Source organism: Sorex araneus, chromosome 4 (genome assembly GCF_027595985.1).
Source record: "Sorex araneus isolate mSorAra2 chromosome 4, mSorAra2.pri, whole genome shotgun sequence".
Classification (NCBI taxonomy): domain Eukaryota; kingdom Metazoa; phylum Chordata; class Mammalia; order Eulipotyphla; family Soricidae; genus Sorex; species Sorex araneus.
Window position 1 is genome coordinate 135403266 of NC_073305.1, and position 19061 is coordinate 135422326.

Genomic DNA, 19061 nt, shown 5'->3' on the forward strand with positions numbered 1-19061 from the left:
TGCCCAAAACAGATGACATTTTGGCACATCTACACAATGGAATACTATACAGCTGTTAGAAAAGATGAAGTCATGAAATTTGCATATAAGTGGATCAACATAGAAACTATCATGTTGAGTGAAATGAGTCAGAAAGAAAGAGACAGACATAGAAAGATTGCACTCATATGTGGAATACAATGTAGCAGAGAGGTATGAGCTAGCAATGATGCAACGTCTGGCAGAAATTTCTGTGGACTTAGTTACTAAAATACTAAAATACAGAAATCCAAAACCTCGAGGCCACTATTGTGGCCACACGACCTCATATATCTTCATTCTCAGCAATGGAAAACAAATTATCAAATGCTTCCTTTCCAGCAGGTCTGACTTTGTGGGGGGAAACTCCAGACAATAATAGTGAGTTTTTTGTTGAAATATTGAATGTAATCAAAGTAAAGAGAAAGTAAAGTGAAAAGTATTAGCTACACAGGCAGGGTGGGGGGCTGGGGAGGTGGGGGGTAGGGGAGAGGTTTACTGTGGTTCTTCGTGGTGGAATATGTGCACTGTGAAGGGATGGGTGTTTGAGCATTGTGTAACTGAGACTTAAGCCTGAAAGCTTTGTAACTTTCCACATGGTGATTCAATTTAAAAAATTAATTAATTAAAAATAAATAAATAAATAAATAAATTTAAAAAATAAAGGCTTACACAAAGTGAAAATATATATATATATATATATATATATATGCATTTGGAGACCATAGAGATAGAATGGCAGTTAAGATGCTTTCCTTGCACATAGCTAACCCTGGCTCAATCGCCAGCACCCCATATGCTCCCCCATGTACCACCAGGAGTGACCTCTAAGTGCAGAGACAGGACTAGCCTCTTGTTACCTGTGGGTTTGATGTGGCCCCCAAACAACAAAATATAAATTTCTTGGCAGGAATGATAGCTCAAAGGGCAAGAGTGCATGCTTTGCATGTGGGAATCCTGGGTTTGATCTCAGCATTGCATGATCCCCCAAACACCACAAGAAGCAATCCCAGGCACTGTGTGGTGTGAGCCCCCTATATATGTGGGTGTGTGTGCATACTTAAGATTAATATTTATTATTTAATTAAATATCTTCTATCTATTTTAATAGGCATTTCTATTTAATTATAATGTTGTATGTGTGTGTGAAATATTATAATTCAATATATACTCCTAGGTTGCAGAGCTCAGCCATAGTATGATCATGGAAATCACTGCTCTGAGAGCCCGCCTCACAGATTTGGAAGAGGAAAACCTGAATCTCAAAACACAGATTAGGAAAGAAGTCCAAGAAGAATATGAAGGACTGGTCCGCGCTTTGTTTACGATGTGTTTGCACATAAAAGTAAGTTGGAGGAGCCCTGAGGCAAACCCGACCCCGCAGTGGTTGCACTTGTGGCCCTTTGTGGGAACAAGGCCTCCTTGGACCCAAGACTGTGCCAGTGCTCAGCTTTTGCCGGGGAGTTATGTCATCTATGAGTTGTCATAATTTTACCACAATGCATCATGTTTTCGGAATCACTGTCCATGGCTGTTTCGGTGGCAGTGGCCATGGCTGAGGGAAGGGGTCTCTGCTTAGCCACTTCAATCACTTCTGCCACGCTTCTGCCTGGTGAGCGCATCCCTCCAGCAAGGAGAGCTCAGTTGTAAGTGTCTCGGGAGATGCAGAATCAGAACCAGAGTTTTCCAACCCTCCAGTGGCACCTGCCTGTCTCCAAAACCCAAGTCAGGGAGCCACAGACCCTCAGTCAAGTCCCATCCAGGGGGTAGTGACGGGGTGCTCCCAGCACAGGAGAGCCCGATCATGATGTCCAAGCAATACAGAAACAGGGCTAGAGAGAACATTCAACGGGCTAATTATATGCCGATGTTGCGTGTGGGAGGTCCATGATCAGTCTCCAGCACTCATGGTCAGTTCCCCTGAGCGCTACCAGGAACGACCCCTGAGCATTGAACCACAGAGTAACCCCTGAGCTCTGCCAGCTGTGGCTCAAAAACAAACCAAAGAAAAGAGAAACTGCGAAAGACAAACTTCTCAGGCTTGACATGAACCTCAAGGAGCCGGTTCAGTGGCCTCACAAGCATAAATTTTGGTAAAAACTCAACCACCAGCCAAGTTCACCTTCCCCCCAGCTGTGTCCCTTCCCTGCTATTGGATGCCTCCCAGCCAGCCCCTCTGGGTCCTTCTCTCTCTCCCCTGGGGTGTCCCATCGCGAATCCTGGACTTGTTACTGAGAGAGCACTGCCCTTGGCCTGCTTGTTCCAGAGAAGACTGGAGATGCCTTCCTTGATTTTTGGTTTGGGGGCCACACCCAGTGGTGTGCTGGGCCTCCCGCTTATGTAGCTGCCTTCAGCCCACTGAGCTCTCTCCAGCTTCTCCTGGTTTTTCCTTTTTGTAGTGACTTTGTTTGGATTCCCTCCCCCTTTCCTTCATTGGTATTATTGATGTTATTGTGATGACCAGGGCTCACCACTCACAGAAACATGCACACACACACACACACACACACACACACACACACACATGCCTGGCTATAGTGCTCACTGGGGTGCCACAGCAGGTCACAGTGCTCACACATTTGCCGCACTCCTTTCGCTGCAGAGATATGTTCGACAGGAATTGCACTTGCTGGCCAAAGTGCTGGCACTTCTTTTTTTAAGTTGAGATGCTTGCTGGGGGTTGCATCCCTTTGTGGCACTCACACACAGCTGGCTGTGGTGCATCTGGAAGTTGTGTATGGCACTGGGGGTCACAGACTGTAGATCTGCCAGGATTGTGCTTGACATATAAGGAGCACAGGAGATTTGAACTCATGACCAGACGCTTGCAAGGCAGGTGCCCTCAGCTACTGTACTGTTCCTTCGGTCACCAGTTTTCTTCTCACTTGTGAAAAGTTCACAAGGTACACAGACTGTAAAGGATCAAATAAAAGACCAAAACAAAAATGCTATGGGATGGGCGCTAGGAGAGAAAGGTGGGCAGACAGTTGAAACCTACAAAACTATCTCTCAAGTGTGAGACTGTTGACTTTTTTCTCAGGTTCTTTTCATCTTGTTAGAATCTGAGACACAAAGTGGAGTTTCCACTTATCCCATTGAACGCAAGCCCCCAGAGCAACAAATCCCTATTCTAACCCCCAGGTTCCCAAGAAGAAGTTAAAAACTGCATGTCCACACTATCCTGCTTGCCTTTCCAGGGAAGTGGGTCCAAAATGAGAGGACTTCCTCCACTTCCCCTCCCCCAAGGTGACTGGGTTTCCAGTTGCACTGAGCAGTGATCAAGCGATTTCTCTCTAAGCCTTGAACCCCATAAGCCATTCAGAACAGGCTCTTCTGTTACTGCATTTTTGCAGAAACAGGAAAGTGGCCCACCGGGTTCCTTCCTCTTTCCATCTATTTTTAATGGAGTTCCTTATTAGTGACTAATGTACAGTGTTGGATCTGCTCAGATTCTGCTGACTCGGCCCAACAGTCCAAAAGCGTAATTTAAATTCCCTCCTAACCCTTCGGGGAAAGGGGCACAATTGTATCTTCCACATTTGACCTCCACTTTGCCACTCTGGTATCTGCCTGCCCAGCGTTGGCCCCTAGCAGTGTCCACGTGATGGGTCCCTGAGGACTAAGGCAACACAAACGCCCCGCTCTCCCCACGAGATTTCCCCACCATATGGAACGGAACGGAATTGCTGTCGGGATGGAAGCTGCTGGAATGTGAGATCATTTCTGAAAGTTGGGCTTGGGACGCCAAAACGACTATCTCCACCGCCCTTCCTGAACTTGAATCTGCAATGTGCAGGAGAAACTGGACGAGAATCAGCTGCATTTGATCCAGAAAGTGTGTGAGCTCATCGGCGAAGTGAGAACAGAAGGGATTGACCATCTGAAGGGCCTCAAGGAAAAATGGGGCTCGGCCAGACCTGATGAAGCAACGAAAGAAAACCCAGCCAAAGTACGTGACTGCCCTTTGTGGTGGGCTGCCAGCCTTTCCTCCCAGCTCCTCACCCCACCGCCCACTCTGTTGGCATTCAGGCCGTTTTCCCTAAGAAAGTATTACATCAGGCACTGAAAACAGCTGGGAATGGCTGGGAAGGAGCAGGCTGAGAGTTAATATCAAAAAAGTTGGGAGGGAGGGCTGGGGCTAGAGCAGTAGCACAGCAAGTAGGGCGTTTGCCTTGCACGCAGCCAGCCCAGGTTCTATTCCCAGCATCCCATATGGTCCCCTGAGCACTGCCAGGAGTAACTCCTGTGCATCGCCGGGTGTGACCCAAAGAGCTAAAAAAAAAAAAAAAAAGTTGGGGAGTTGGCTCTTGCCTTGCATGTGGCTAACCCCAGTTCAATCCCCTGAAATGTATGTGAGCCCTGGAGCACTGTCAGGGGTCACTCCTGAGCACGGAGCCAGAAAGAACCCCTGAGCACTGCCAGGTATGTCCCCCAATAAAAAAATTAAAAGGACTTTGGGGCTCAATGGAGTCATCTGCATTCCAGGACCCTAACATTCAGATGTTTGGGTCCCGGGAAAGGGCTGGGGGCTGCCTTTTCTGACAGAGGGTCTTCCTGAAAGGAGCAGCCGTGGACACTGGAGCAGGATGAGAGTCGCCTGGCAGGCGTGGTGAGCAAAAGGAGGAGCCTGGGCCACTGGCGGCTGGCTGTGCAGCAGGCGCGCTTCCAAGGCCAGCTGAGCAGGGCGCAGAAGGTGAGTACCCTAGGCTGGGGTGGGGGAGCAGCGCCCACAGCTGTGCTGTGGCAGGTGGCAAGACCTATAATCTCAAAGCAGCCAACAGTTGGGGGATTTTCCATGTCTGCACATCCTGAGGGAGAAAAGAAAGAGCCGCTCCACAGCAGATGGCAAAGCATTAGCAGGGAGCGCAGATCCGGGAGCTTAGCATGAGGGAAGTGGGGGGACGGCAGGGGACCTCACACTCGGCTGGAGGCAGCTTTGCCAAAATATTGCAGACGAAGAAAAACGTGGTGGAAGGAAATGAAGTTGCAAAATAGTGCCTGGAAAGTACTGGAAGGGAACTTGAAACCGAAGCTGCAGGGAAACTTTCACTTAACTGATTCTGAAAGCCTGTCCTGGGGCGGGGCACCTGCAGGAGCTCAGTGGGGATCTAGATCCCAGCTTCTTAAACTGTGGATTGCTACCCCACAGGGAGTCACATAAATTTCTTAAGCTTAGTTTTTAAAAAATGTTTTTGTTGTAGACTAGGGGTGACACGGGCCATGAGGGGATGGTGACTTGGGCTCTTTGGTGGAGATGGGTGGGATGAGGTAACTAAACACCGAGACCATCAATGCCAGCACGACTGTAACATCACTTGAACTAGAATAAGTGGTGGGTTTTTTTTGTGGTTTTTTTTTTTTTTTTTTTTTTTGCTTTTTGGGTCCCCACCTAGCAATGCTCAGGGGTTACTCCTGCCTCTGCACTCAGGAATTACTCCTGGTGGTGCTCGGGGGACCACATGGGATGCTGGGAATCGAACCTGGGTCAGTTGTGTGCAAGGCAAAGGCCCTACCCACTGTGCTATCACTCCAGCCCCTATAATAAGTGTTTTTTGTAAAGATTTATACCAGGGGGCTGGAAAGAGATAGTAGAGTGGGTAAAGTGCTTGCCTGAAACACAGCCAACCTGCCTATGATCCCTAGCACCACATAAGGTCCCCCGAGCACATGTGGTGCTAAGGATTACTAGGAGTTCACTAGGAGTTATCCCTGAGTGCAGAGTATTATTTCTTATGTATTGTTTCTTATGGCCGGAGCAGTAGCACAGCGGGTAGGGCATTTGCCTTGCACACATCCAACCTGGGTTCGATTCCTCCGTCCCTCTTGGAGAGCCCGGCAAGCTACCGAGAGTATCCCACCCACATGGCAGAGCCTGGCAAGCTACCCGTGGCATATTCGATATGCCAAAAACAGTAACAATGAGTCTCACAATGGAGACATTACTGGTGCCCGCTCAAGCAAATCAATGAGCAACGGAATGACAGTGATGCAATGACACAGTGATATTATCAGTGAATGCTGGGTTTAAATATCTATTTTATGAACCTTTGTACCTGGGATCACATACACATTTCTCAGGTGGTAAGGGGTTAGAACAGTGGAGGAGGGAAGAAGACAGTCTGGTGTAGGGTGTGGTGTTGGCACATTATATGAGTGAAACCCTAGGAGGGAAGGGAAGTAAGTGAGGGAGGAAGTAAGAAGTGGACAGAGGAAATCAAGGCAGGAGACAGGAGCCTCAGGCATATTGGTGGTGTAGAGTGTGATTTATCTATCTAATTGAACACAGAATCCCAAAAAATCAAAAGCATGAGATCCAAGCTTCAACAACCAAACTTTAAAATGGGCATATCAAGAAGGCAGACAGGGGCCTGGAGCAATAACACAGCAGGTAGGGCGTTTGCCTTGCATGCAGCTGATCCGGGTTCAATTCCCAGCATCCCATATGGTCCCCCAAGCACCGCCAGGAGTAATTCCTGAGTGCATGAGCCAGGAGAAACCCCTGTGCAACGCCAGGTGTGACCCAAAAAGGAAAAAAAAAGGGGGGAAGGCAGGCAGATTGGTGAGAGAGAAACTGGCGACTTAAGTGAAGGGTTAATATTCAAACATTGTATGCCTAAGTCTCAACTGTGAATTACTTTGTAAATTTCAATACCCTAAGAAATGGTTGTTTTTTTTTTTTTTAAAAAAAAGTAACCCAATGATGAGCAGTATTGTAAACCAATTAAGGTTAAAAAATAATTTTGAAAATAAAAAGAAGTGGTGAGTGGGAAAAGTTTAAGAAGCTCTGATTTAGATCAGGGGTGTAAAAAGTTTAAAACGCGTAGAAGGTTGGAGATGCAGTGGGTCAGGCACTTTCCTTATACCTGGCCCATCCGGTTCAATCACCAGCACCACATATGGTCCCCTGGGCATAGCCAGGAGTGATTCCCAAGTGCAGAGCCAGGAGAGAGCCCTCAGAACAGCTGGTTGTGTCCTACCCCCTCCTCCCTGCAAACAAACCTCACCTGTGTAGAGACTTTTCAGAAAGGTGGGGGGCACTTTGATCTTGGTGTGTTCGAATCTTCACAGGAAGCTGTTGAGAGCAGAAAGGAGTGTCTGCGAGTGAAGTTGATGGCAGAGCAGGAGGCGCTCCTGTTTCGTCAGCAGTTGCTGGCTCTGAGGCAGGCCCTGGCCAGGGCTCAGGCTGAGAACGTGAGGACTCTCAAGCAACAGGAAGATCAGGTAGAGACCTCAGAACTTCTCTACTTCCTCTCCTCTCAGAAACTCTGCATAGCCCCAAGGGATGTTTGGAAACTGCAACCCATAATGGTCACCAGAACTCCTCAGTGTGAAGCCCAGCAGATGGCATGGCCAGAAAAAGCTGCCAGCCCTTGGCTTCCCTTATCCTCCCTCCTGTTCCACCCAGAAACCAAGGACAGTGGCCAAAAGATATTTGTTCTTAAAAGAATTTGGCTAAGATGATATAAACCATTGTGTACAATGAAGATTATGGGGTGTATATGTGTGTGTGTGTGTGTGTGTGTGTGTGTGTGTGTGTGTGTGTGTGTGTGTTTCTCTAAGGATCTTTTATTTGGGGCAGAGGCCGGTTTGGGGTCTACAGCCAGAAGTGCTCAGGGCTTACTCCTGGCTCTGTGCTCATGGGTCACTCTCGTTGGTGCTCAGAGGATTATCTGGGGAGCCACGGATTGAACCAAGCCCAGCCAGATGCAAGGCAAGCTCCTTAACCCCTGTGCTATCACTCCAGCCCTCTTTTCCCCTTTTACCGCGTGGAATCTGCCTTCCTCAGACTTATTTTGGCAGTCAAGGCAGAGACAAGAATAGAACCTCCCTCCTCTTTGCCTGTATTACATCACTCTGTCTCCACAGGCCTGGCCATCCCTGCCACAGCAGGATAAAGGCTCCAAGACCAGGGGATGAAAACTATCCTCAGCTATTTGATTCAAAAGCTAATATGCATATTACCATCAAACTTTGTTTGTTTTTTTTTAAACAAAGCATTTGATGTTGCTATGAAGTGCCATTCTCAATGGCCTGCCTGGTGTGCAGGGGCAAAGTCTCTCATTCCCTCCGATTCTTCTCAGTATGATCGAGCAAATTCACATTAGGCAGAAGGATGCCCAGATTCAAATTACATATGTATAGAGTTTCCATGACCATAAATCCTAAAGTAAATGCAACTGAGTAAAATTTTACATCTGAGCTAAGGGTTGTCCAGGGGTTGGGTTGGGGTCAGGGGTTGCATGTATCATATGACCAGGAGGGGATATTTGTCCTGCCTTGACAGCTTTCTTTTTTTTTTTCTTTTTGGGTCACACCTGGCGATGCACAGGGATTACTCCTGGCTCTGCACTCAGGAACCACCCCTGGCGGTGCTCAGGGGACCATATGGGATGCTGGGATTCAAACCCGGGTCGGCCGCGTGCAAGGCAAACGCCCTACCCGCTGTGCTATCGCTCCAGCCCCTTGCCTTGACAGCTTTCTCTCTTAAGCTGGGGAGATGGCTTGACAGGTGAGAGCGCAAGCCTTGTATGTGGGAGCCCTGGCCACCATCCCCAGCACCACGTGGTCTCTCAACCAGCACCTGGAGGGAAGCCTCTCCAGCACTGTTGCAGGAATAACCCTGAGCACTGCTGGGTGTGGCCCAAAGCCCACCCTCAATCCCCACAGAAAAGGTTTCTTTGATTATTATTTTTTTAGTGAAGAAATTTCTGGGAGTCAGAAGGATAATACAAAGGTTAAGGTGTTTGGGGCTGGAGTGATAGCACAGCGGGTAGGGCATTTGCCTTGCACGCAGCCGACCGGGGTTCGATTCCCACTGTCCCATATGGTTCCCCAGCATTGTCAGGAGTAATTCCTGAGTGTAGAACCAGGAGTAACCCCTGTGTATCTCCGGGTGTGACCCAAAAAGCAAAAGGCAAAAAAAAAAAAAAAACCAACATAAAACAGTACAAAGGTTAAGGTGTTTGGGGCTGGAGTGATAGCACAGCCTTGCTCGCGGCCGACCCGGGTTCGATTCCCAGCATCCCATATGGTCCCCTGAGCACCACCTGGGGTAATTCCTGAGTGCAGAGGCAGGAGTGACCCCTGAGCATTGCCGAGTGTGACCAAAAAAGCAAAACAAAACAAAAGTTAAGGTGTTTGCGGGGCTGGAGCGATAGCACAGCGGGTAGGGCGTTTGCCTTGCACGCGGCCGACCCGGGTTCGAATCCCAGCATCCCATATGGTCCCCTGAGCACCGCCAGGGATAATTCCTGAGTGAAGAGCCAGGAGTAACCCCTGTGCATCGCCAGGTGTGACCCAAAAACCAAAAAAAAAAAAAAAAAAAAAAAAAAAAAAAAAAAAGTTAAGGTGTTTGCTTAGCATGAGGCTGCAGGTGTGACCTGGTCCAAATTGCGCCTCTGTATATGGTCCTCTTAGCAACACCAGAAATGGCCCAAGAAATGGACAACTTTCCCCGCATTTCTTTGTCTTTCCATCACTCTGACAGACACAAACTTCCTCCGGTGCCATATAAGCTCATTAATGGTCATATCCAGAGAGAGACATAAGCTGCAGAAATGCCTCTGGATCCCAAAGTCATCTCCAGTTTTATCACCCTAGTTAAAATTTTAGAATTCCTGGACTGGAGTGATAGTACAACAGGTGGGACATTTGCCTTGCATGTGGCAAACCTGGGTTCCATTCCCAGCATCCTATATGATCCCCCAAGCACTTCCAGGAGTAATTCCTGAGTGCAATGCCAGGAGTAACCCCTGTGCATCACCGGGTGTGACCCCCCCCAAAAAAATAAAATAAAATAAAATAAAATAAAATTTTAGAATTCCTGGAGTGCACAGCCACACAAGTGTCATACTCTACTATACTGAGGTACCAAGAGTAGCACACCATATTTGATGAGGTGTAAGGGAGAAGGCAACTGATCTCAATCAAAAACTAAACAAATGGGGCTGGAGTGATAGCACAGCGGGCAGGGTGTTTGCTTTGCACGCGGCCAACCCAGGTTCGATTCCCAGCATCCCATATGGTCCTCTGAGCACCGCCAGGAGTAATTTCTGAGAGCAGAGCCAGGAGTAACCCCTGTGCATCCCTGGGTGTGACCCAAAAAGCAAAAAAAAAAAAAAAAGCAAAAACTAAACAAATGAATATTAGCACACAAGGCTCAACGTGTAACAACATGTTAGTAACCTCTTATACAAGGGCTTAATGGCTCCAGGGTGAGATACAACAATCATCACACATTTCCCTTTAAGAAAACTTTTTTGGATTATTTTTAATGGACTATTTATAACAAGCAATACAATCTGAATTAGAATCTGCTTTGAGGGCAGACTTGGGTGGTGGTGGAAAAATTCTAAATAATGGTGGTAGGAAGATGTAATGGTGGTGGGATTGGTGTTGGAATATTGAATGTAATAAATTATTGTGAACACTTTATAAAGATAAAATAAAAAAGAAATCACCAAAAAATAATAAAGAAATGGCCCAAGAGCACAACAGAGCCACGATTGCCAAGTCTCTATCACCTCCTCTACCCCCCACCCCCCCAAAAGTAAAATAATTTCTGAGGCTGATCTAACTCTGTGTAATCTTCTCTGGCTTTTCTATGCCATCCTGATGGATCTGAATGCCACCCTCATTGACCTAGATGGCCTTGCTGATGGCTGTCACAGTACTGGGCAGCACCACCCTGAGCCCAAGGTCATCCTACACAGTCCAGCCCCTGAGCCCCTAAGAGGAAAGGACAATTAGGTGTGCTAACTTTCCATTCCCTGCCTTCTGCTGAGAAGAAAACCAGGTCTTTTCCTACTTCCTCTGACCTTTTCTTGACACAGGCACAATTGCTAAGAGAGCTAGAGCACAGAGTGACCCAGGAAACTCTCCACCGGCAACAACTGGATTTAATGAAAACCGCCAGCATGGAGAAGCTCTTGGAAGACTTGGAGCACAAAGAACAGTGTCTGCAGCTGCTTAATGAGCAGGCTGAGAGGGCTTCTAAACTGGGCCAGTTGCAGCAGAAGAAAATCCAGAGAGAGCTTCGTCAGGTAACTCTGTGAAAGGCGGGGCAGCAAGAGCCATCGCTAGGCTGAGAGCTGAAGATATAGTGGCTTACAAGCGCAGAGATAGCAGGAACCATAGCTGGGGTGATAGCTGGGGACCCTCACTGGGGCCAGGCAAGTGCCTTAAACCTTGTATTTTATTTGTGTCCCCCATTGTACCTAACTTCTTAAATGGCATGTCAGGAACCCATAGGGTAGGGATGGTGAAAAATTTGGCAACAATAGGAAGGGTTCTGGATGTGCAACAACCAGCAATTAATTCACATAGTGAATTGGAGGTATTTTCTATTGCATTTCTCAATCCAAAAAAGAAGCCTTGTTGTAGGAACCAAAGAGATAGTAGAGCGAGTAGGATACTTGTCTTGCACACAGTTGATTCGGGTTTGATCCCTGGCACTCACATGGCCCCAACTAAGCCCTGATCACAGCCAGGTGTGGCACCAACTCTCTTCCCCACCACCACCAAACAAACAAAATAGGCGCTGGAGCAGACACCTTAATTCAGACAACCTGATAATACTCTCTGAGCCTCTCTCTGGCTGGGAGACTCCGGCCATGGCCATGGCCACTTTGGGCTTCTGTGGTCCACCAGCATCAGGGAAGTGAATATGCTTAGCGCGTGGATTTGGGACGGGATTTGATCAGGCAACGCAAGTAAAGCATAAGGATAGAGACAAGGACAGAGGCTTAACTACTCTTAACCACCCATGGGTTGTTGAGATTTTTGTTGAGATGAAGGTGGGTATGTTTTGGAGATAGTTATAACCACACTTGGATTTCAAAGCCTGGCTCTGACCCTAATTGGTCATGTGCCTAAGCAAGTCACCAGGCTGGTCTCTGTGATGCAGAATTGGGCTGTGTGAACAGAGTCCTTATTACACGTTTGTTTTGTAGCTTATCTTTTCCACACAGATTTATTCCTAGTCTGAGTAAGACTCAGAGAGTCTTACTATGTCTCTCCTAAATAACATTTATGGGATGGAGGATCTAGACACAAATCCCCCAGAGCCAGAGGGAGTTTGGGCTGAGTTTATATGAGAAAGTTTTCCTAACTTTGGGACCTTCAACTATTGCAAGTCCAGTTGCAGGGGGCAACTGTGCACTCATGAAACTTCATCCTTTAGTATCTATATGAAAACCCTGTGGTCACAATTCAGAGTTCTCCAGCCTTCTGTTGAGAAGGAACAGGATTTAAAACACATATGGCTGGCTGTTTGCATGGGCCTGTGTATTTGTTTCCTAGGGCTGCCAAAACAAACAATCCCAACTGAGTAGCTTTAAAATGACCCATTTCTGAACTGGAGAGATAGCACTGTGGATAGAGTACTTGGTTTGCACATGGGCCAACCTGTGTTCAAGCCCAGAACCTTTATGGTCCCGTGAGCCCTGCCAGGAGTGATCCCTGAGCACAGAGTCAGGAGCACAGAACTCGAGAATTACCTGATGTGGCCCAAAATCCAACCAGACAAACAAAAAGCAACCAGCCCATTTTTTCTTTCATGGTTCAGGAGGCCAAATTTATGAAATCAAGCATTGGTTTCTTCAGGCTGCTATGGAATCATCTGTTCCAAGCTTCCCTGCTTCCTTCCAGGGACCACCTACAATCCTGCCACTCCTTGGCTCTCACTATGCCTTGCTCCCATCCCTTCTTCTCTCAGTGCATGACATTCTCTGCGTCCCTGTGCATTGTACCCTCTCCTCTTCATCTAAGCACATCCATTAGCCATTGGATTTTAAGCTGGTCCTTAGCCCACCTTCCACCTACAAAATCTCCAGTCCCAATTAAAGTCACACCTTGGGGTGAAGGAGGAACAATGAAGTTTAGGGGGACACTATTAAACACACCATACTATCATTATTATCATTTTCATCACAGAAAGTAATGAGAAGATGATCAAAATAAAGACTGAAGGAAACAAGGAGTGTGATCTATGTAGATACATGCAGCTAGGCCCTGTGACCGTTTGGCCAGGGGCAGTGTCAGGGCCAATGGGAGAGAGAAGGGGCTGATCTAAGGCTGCCCCTGGGCTTAGGCCTAGATCAGATTTGGGAAAGTGCTTGGCGCATCCCCCCAAGTGAGAATCTGAGCATAGAGTTTTGGGAGAAAACATGTTTCCTCTGCTTGAAGCTATCCAGTGGCCCTGGGTTCTTGCAGTAGGAGCATGGATTGGTCTAGAATAGTGTTTCTCAACCTTTTTCCAACCAGGCTCCCTCCTGAGATTTCTTTCTTCTTGTAGTCCCCATCTTACTGGTTGGCTCTCTTTCTTGCACTCTGACACACAACTGACATGATTTTTTTTACCTACGGCTCTTTTGGAATATCCTGGAGGCTCACAGCATACAGCCTTGGTTGAGAAATTATGATCTAGATACTTTGGTGGTGTGTGTGTGTGTGTGTGTGTGTGTGTGTGTGTGTGTCTGTGTCTGTGTCTGTGTCTGTGTCTGTGTCTGTGTCTGTGTGTCTGTGTGTCTGTGTGCCTGTGTATATACACACCCCCAACCACCTCTGGTAAAATAAGCTTTAGTGGGTAAACTACTGACTATAATACAGTAAGGATGGTTTCTAAGGCCTTTTCCTCTTTGGGAAAACTCTTGTCCTTCCTGGGCCCCTTGACTCTCAGAAGGCCGAGCTCAGGATATTGTCTTGACCAGCACTTTGTTAAGACTTGAATTCCTAAGGAGCTGGGCCCACCACTCTTCCTAGAACCATAGGAATTAGAGCATGTTCCAAAAAAAGCATCTCTGCTTCCCAAACGCTCTCTCTCTTAGACAAGAAGCCGGCTTGCTCAGGAGCACAGCTTGAAGCTGGATGCCTTCCAGCGTGTGGAAGAGCTACAAAGTCAGCTTAATGATGCCCAGTCGTCCATGCATATGAGCTCACCAGGTGGTAAGCATCCCCCTCCTCTACCTAGAACAAACCCCCAGGGTCCATGGTCTGAACTGAAGGAGGAATTTGTGATGGTAATAGCCCAGTGGTTACTGAGTGATTGCTTCCTCATGAATATTGAATGCACAAATTTCACTCTGATCTGCAGTCCAGACTTTCTACTCTAGTTCACTTGGAGGACAAGTATCCAATACAACAAATGTTTTAACCATAAAAAACGTTCCCAGAAATGTTTGAAGTGCCACTTAAAGAATGTTGGGTACCTCACTGGATTCTGAACCATCCTAATACCATGGAACATCGATGACCTCATTTCTCAGAGTTGCTTTAAAAGTGTATGATGATTCATGGGTACAAGGGGTTTGAGGAGTCCTATAGAAATGACAAGCTAAACATCCTTCTGTGCAGTGCAGCCAGCAAGCAGTGTGACACAGAAGCCAGATCACAGAATATCTTTAGTATCCTCACCTATGAAGGCTGCATTCTCTTCTAGATATGACTATTGGAAATATCACCAACTATTGGTAATCACAATTGGCATTTTATTAAAGTTAACCAAACCTCTTCTTTCCTGTCCTGCAATGTCAATTGATAAGTCAGACAGGCAAGATTCAAATCCTGACTGTCACTTAGCTAGACTGAGTAGCATCTCTGGATTATGGTAATACCTATCTCTGAGGTAGATTAAATTAAATCATGCATATCTCCCACAAAGCATATTATCGCTGTAATTGGGCAACAGAAGATTATGTTTATACCTGCTATCTTCTATCTGTGGTTTCTTTGGACTACTTGCCAGTATAAACAATATGAAAAAATAGTTTCTGAGGCAGAAAGATCATATTGAAAGATCAAACAAAATGGAGTTAGTTTGGGTTTACAAAGATCATGTTAGGCTTATTGAAAAAACCCAAGGGCCCTTCAGCCTGGTTTCAGACCACAACGCTGACTCTACTGACCAAAAAGGAAGAGCACTGAGGACTCCAGGGACCTATTTCAGTCACTGACCCTGAACACTTCCGGTCACTCATTCAGCAGTTCGTTACCTTCCCTGGGATATTTCTCTCTCACTTTCCCCTTTGCCTCCAGACCCCATCCTCTTCCGAATCCCTTTCTGGGTTACTGTGTTATATCAAATCACCACATATCCACCTCAGGAAAAATTCAATCAGTTATTTCACCAACCACAAGCGCTTATTTGGAAACAATTAAGAGACAATTTGGAAAGTGCAATCTCAGAGTGAGACACACAGGCACTTCCCTAGAACCCCAGTCAGCAGCAGCCCCTTATTAAACTTATGGAGGTACTGTTACTCTGCAGAAGCACCTCTTGCTTCCCTCTGCATGGTGAAATGGAGAGGTATCAGGCATCGCTTCCTCAGATGAAAGGCTTATTATGTCCTGCAGTTTGTTTATTCCACAATACATGGGAACTCTCTTCTAACCTCATCTGAATAGGGAGTCTGCATCCTAATTTACATTTATCTGTATCCATCAACACTGCACAGCTGGTGAAGGAGAACTAGAGTTGGCTATGAGGTAGGTGTAGGGAACCTCGTTCCCAGGACGGAAGATGTGGTAGGAAACAAGAGCTAGAAGACACCATGCTCCTAGGCTTCAGTTTTCATCTTCCCTCTCTCTGTAAAGTGACAGGAGGAAGTTTTTCCTGAGGACATCCTACTTGTACTCTTTAGAGGAGAGAGCCTGAGTCTTGTATGTCTGTGTCAACTTTCTATGGGGACAGCCAGAACATCAGACACTCCTCCTCTTTCACAGCCAAACCTTTTGAAAGAGTTGTCTGTTCTTGTCCTAATTTGCTTAAACTTTCTTAATTCACTCACGGTTGATATTAAGATACAATCAATATTTTTGTAAATTATTGTAGCTTAAACAATATAAAGTTCTTAGTAATAAAGTCCAGAGACAACTGATCCTGTACCATGGTATCTCTCCTATTATCAGGAACTCAGGTTTTTATCATATTTCTACCATTCTCAAGATAGCGACTTCACCTTGGCCAATAATAAGAAAAGACACAACAGGAAGTGGTCATCTCTCCCTTGAAATTCCTGGAAGTATTTTCTATATATATCTCATTGGTGAACTTAGCCCCAGAACCAAAATGGTTTTTATTACAAGATACTATGTATCCAGCATAAAATTGGGGGAAATGCTAAGGAAAACAATAGAAAGCAGCTGTAAGACCAAGTATAGGTCTCTGTATACCACAATCAGGTTTTGAAAATCAGACTGGGAACCAGTTTATAGTCACTACTCAGACAAAATCACCCAGGATTTGAAACATCCAGAAGCCAGAGCAATAATACAGCAGGTAGGATATTTGTTTGCATGTGGCAGACCCAGCTTCGATCCCCAAAACCCCCTGAGCCTGCCAGGAGTGATCCCTGAGTACAGAATCATGAGGAAGCCTTAAGCACTGTTGGATGTGGCAAAAAAAGCAAACAAATTAAAAACCCCTCATTAACTCCAACTGAAGAAGTTGGTTTAAACATCCATTTTAAGCTCTAAAACTTTAAGAATGACATCTAGACTTATAAATTTAAACATAACTTAAATTTCTTTGATAATTTTAAAAATATTATAGGCCTGCAGTCCCGGGCTCACTACTCCCTGAGTTCTACATCCACACCCTCCAGATACTATCAGAATAATCTTTTAAAGACTAATCCCATGGGAAGCAAAATAACAAGAAGAATTCAAAGGCCAAAGACAGTAAGTAATGATACATTTATTATCTATATGAAATAATTGACATATAGGTACAAAATTATGGTTTTAGGGTCACTTCAAAATCACATTAAAATTATACTAGATCTGGGGAGGTGGGGGGAGGGGGGAGGCATATCGTGATTCTTGGTGGTGGAATATGTGCACTGGTGAAGGGATGGATGTTTGAGCATTGTATAACTGAGACTTAAACCTGAAAGCTTTGTAACTTTCCACATGGTGAATCAATAAAAGAATTAAAAAAAAAAATAAAGAAACTTTGAAAAAAATAGCAGTGAAATGTAATCCAAAGGCTATTGCAAATAAAACAAGCACAGGAGAAAAAAATTATACTAGATCTTACCAGATACTTCGATCTGGATAATACAAGTCTGGGTTTCTCAGAAAGTGTATCTATCTATAAATTATAGCTAAAATGATCAGGAGAAGGAAATGTCCAGGCTTTCTTCTCTGTTATCTCTAGTGCCTCTCCTCAAGAATTCTGATGTTGAAATAATTAAGTCCTAAGGCACCTTCTAATCTATAATTCAATGAGTGTGGAAGTCTATTCCAAATCCTTGCTATGTTCTATTCTGAAGTTCTATAAAAGCATCTACAGAAATTACCTAGCCAAACCAGATCCTTCGTCTGAGTTACCTGACAGAGCAAAAATAGTTTCAGAAGTAATTTCAAACAGGAGGAGAAATAGACCCTCCAAAATGTTCTTGAGATGAGACTATATTGACGTATGTAGCATGTATATGAATACTTTAAAAAGTAATTTCAGGTTCTATTCATATAAAACTTTCACATCCTCTCCACTGGCCTATCTTTTGGTAGAGAAAACTGTTAATAATAATCATAATAGTATAATAAACACATTATCAAGGATCTATTCTACTTGAAAGGTTTAGGGGCCAAAGGGATGGCTCAAAGTACTGGAGCACATAATTTGCATATGGGAGCCCCAAATTACTTGATCACTGGCATCAGCATGGTCCTCTGAGCACCACACTAAGAGTAACATCTTTTTTGTGGCCACCTGCAAGTAACAAATATATATATATATATATATATATATATATATATATATATGTGATGGTCTAAGGCTAGCTGTGGGCCACTGATCTACTAATAAACAAGTAAGAATATGGCAGTGGGCCAACTGATACAATATAGAGACCCCAAGCAAAATGCCTGGAACAGGAAGAGCACAAAATTAATTAGATCCTCTTTAAATATAAGGTCTGACTTCTTAAGCAAGGTCTATAAGTTAGATAAATAACGAAGTACAATTTTTACATGACTAAAATATCAAATATTCTCTAAAACATAGTGCTTCACTAACACAAATGATAAAATATTAAGAAAGTTTAGATTACTTCAAACATGGACTCTTTCCTTCCTTTCTGGAAATAGGCTTTCCACTCATGGTTCCTTTATGACAAGTGGAAATATGCACAAGAATACATACTAAGTGGCCTAGCCCAGACCAAACCAATGATCACGGTCTCTGTAGCAGTGACATCTTCTGACGTTATAATTATTCACCTCTATTTAAAAGTTGTATCTAATATTTGTATTACAGGTACCTATAAAGCACAAAAAAGGGATTGATGATATTTTCCTACCCAACGTAGCAGAAAGTGCTCGACTATCAGCTTTCCAAATTCAAACAGCTCCATCCAGAGTCCCATTCAGACTTGATTGGTAATCATATATCTCACATTTTATTTCTACAAACATTTAAATGAATAAAAATTTGTGAACATCAAAACGCTTTTAATTTTTATGAGGACTCTATTACAGTGAACAGACTGAAATGATCACATCTTGAATGTCCCAGGTTTGGTCCTAGATTTTAAATTAAAGAATTAATGGGGGTGGCAGAAAGGGGCTTGAGAGAAAGTTTAATGGGTTAGAATACAAGTGTTATATGCAGGAGACCGGGTTTCAAGCCCTGACACTGTTTAAGTCCCCCTAACTTTAAGCTGAAAATAGTCTCTTAGCACCAGCAGGGGTGACCCCAAACAAATCCACAACAAAAGGTTGATTTGGGGGGTTGAGGTTATGACACAAGTCACAGAACATATGTCTTGCATATGTGAGGCACTACCGTTTAATCTCTGGCATGGCATGTCCTACACAGCACCGTTGGAAGGCTCTGGTGGCCCTGACAAAACAAATTAGAAGAGGTCCAGGTGTAATCTCTGGTGGATGTGGCTCCCAAATTTAAGTTAATTAAAAATAAAGAGTTGATTTGCAGTCTTACACCCTATATCAAATAAAATAGAAAACCAGTTCACAAGAGTAGTGGTGTACAGGAAAAATAACTTCATTTACAAGAGTTTGTACAGAAAATTCAAGTTTTG

General features: G+C 44.9%; 1 protein-coding gene across 1 annotated transcript in view; it reads left to right on the plus strand.

The window, feature by feature from the left end:
* LOC101555625 (coiled-coil domain-containing protein 162) overlaps positions 1-18444 on the plus strand; it is a 60551-nt gene extending 42107 nt beyond the window's left edge. The window contains exons 11-18 of the mRNA XM_055136650.1: positions 1196-1363; positions 3815-3967; positions 4580-4711; positions 7087-7239; positions 10851-11060; positions 13845-13962; positions 16568-16695; positions 18278-18444. Coding sequence (XP_054992625.1) covers positions 1196-1363; positions 3815-3967; positions 4580-4711; positions 7087-7239; positions 10851-11060; positions 13845-13962; positions 16568-16695; positions 18278-18403 — 1188 coding nt within the window. The 3' untranslated portion in view covers positions 18404-18444. The remainder of the gene's footprint in view (positions 1-1195; positions 1364-3814; positions 3968-4579; positions 4712-7086; positions 7240-10850; positions 11061-13844; positions 13963-16567; positions 16696-18277) is intronic.
* Positions 18445-19061: the final 617 nt, after the last annotated feature.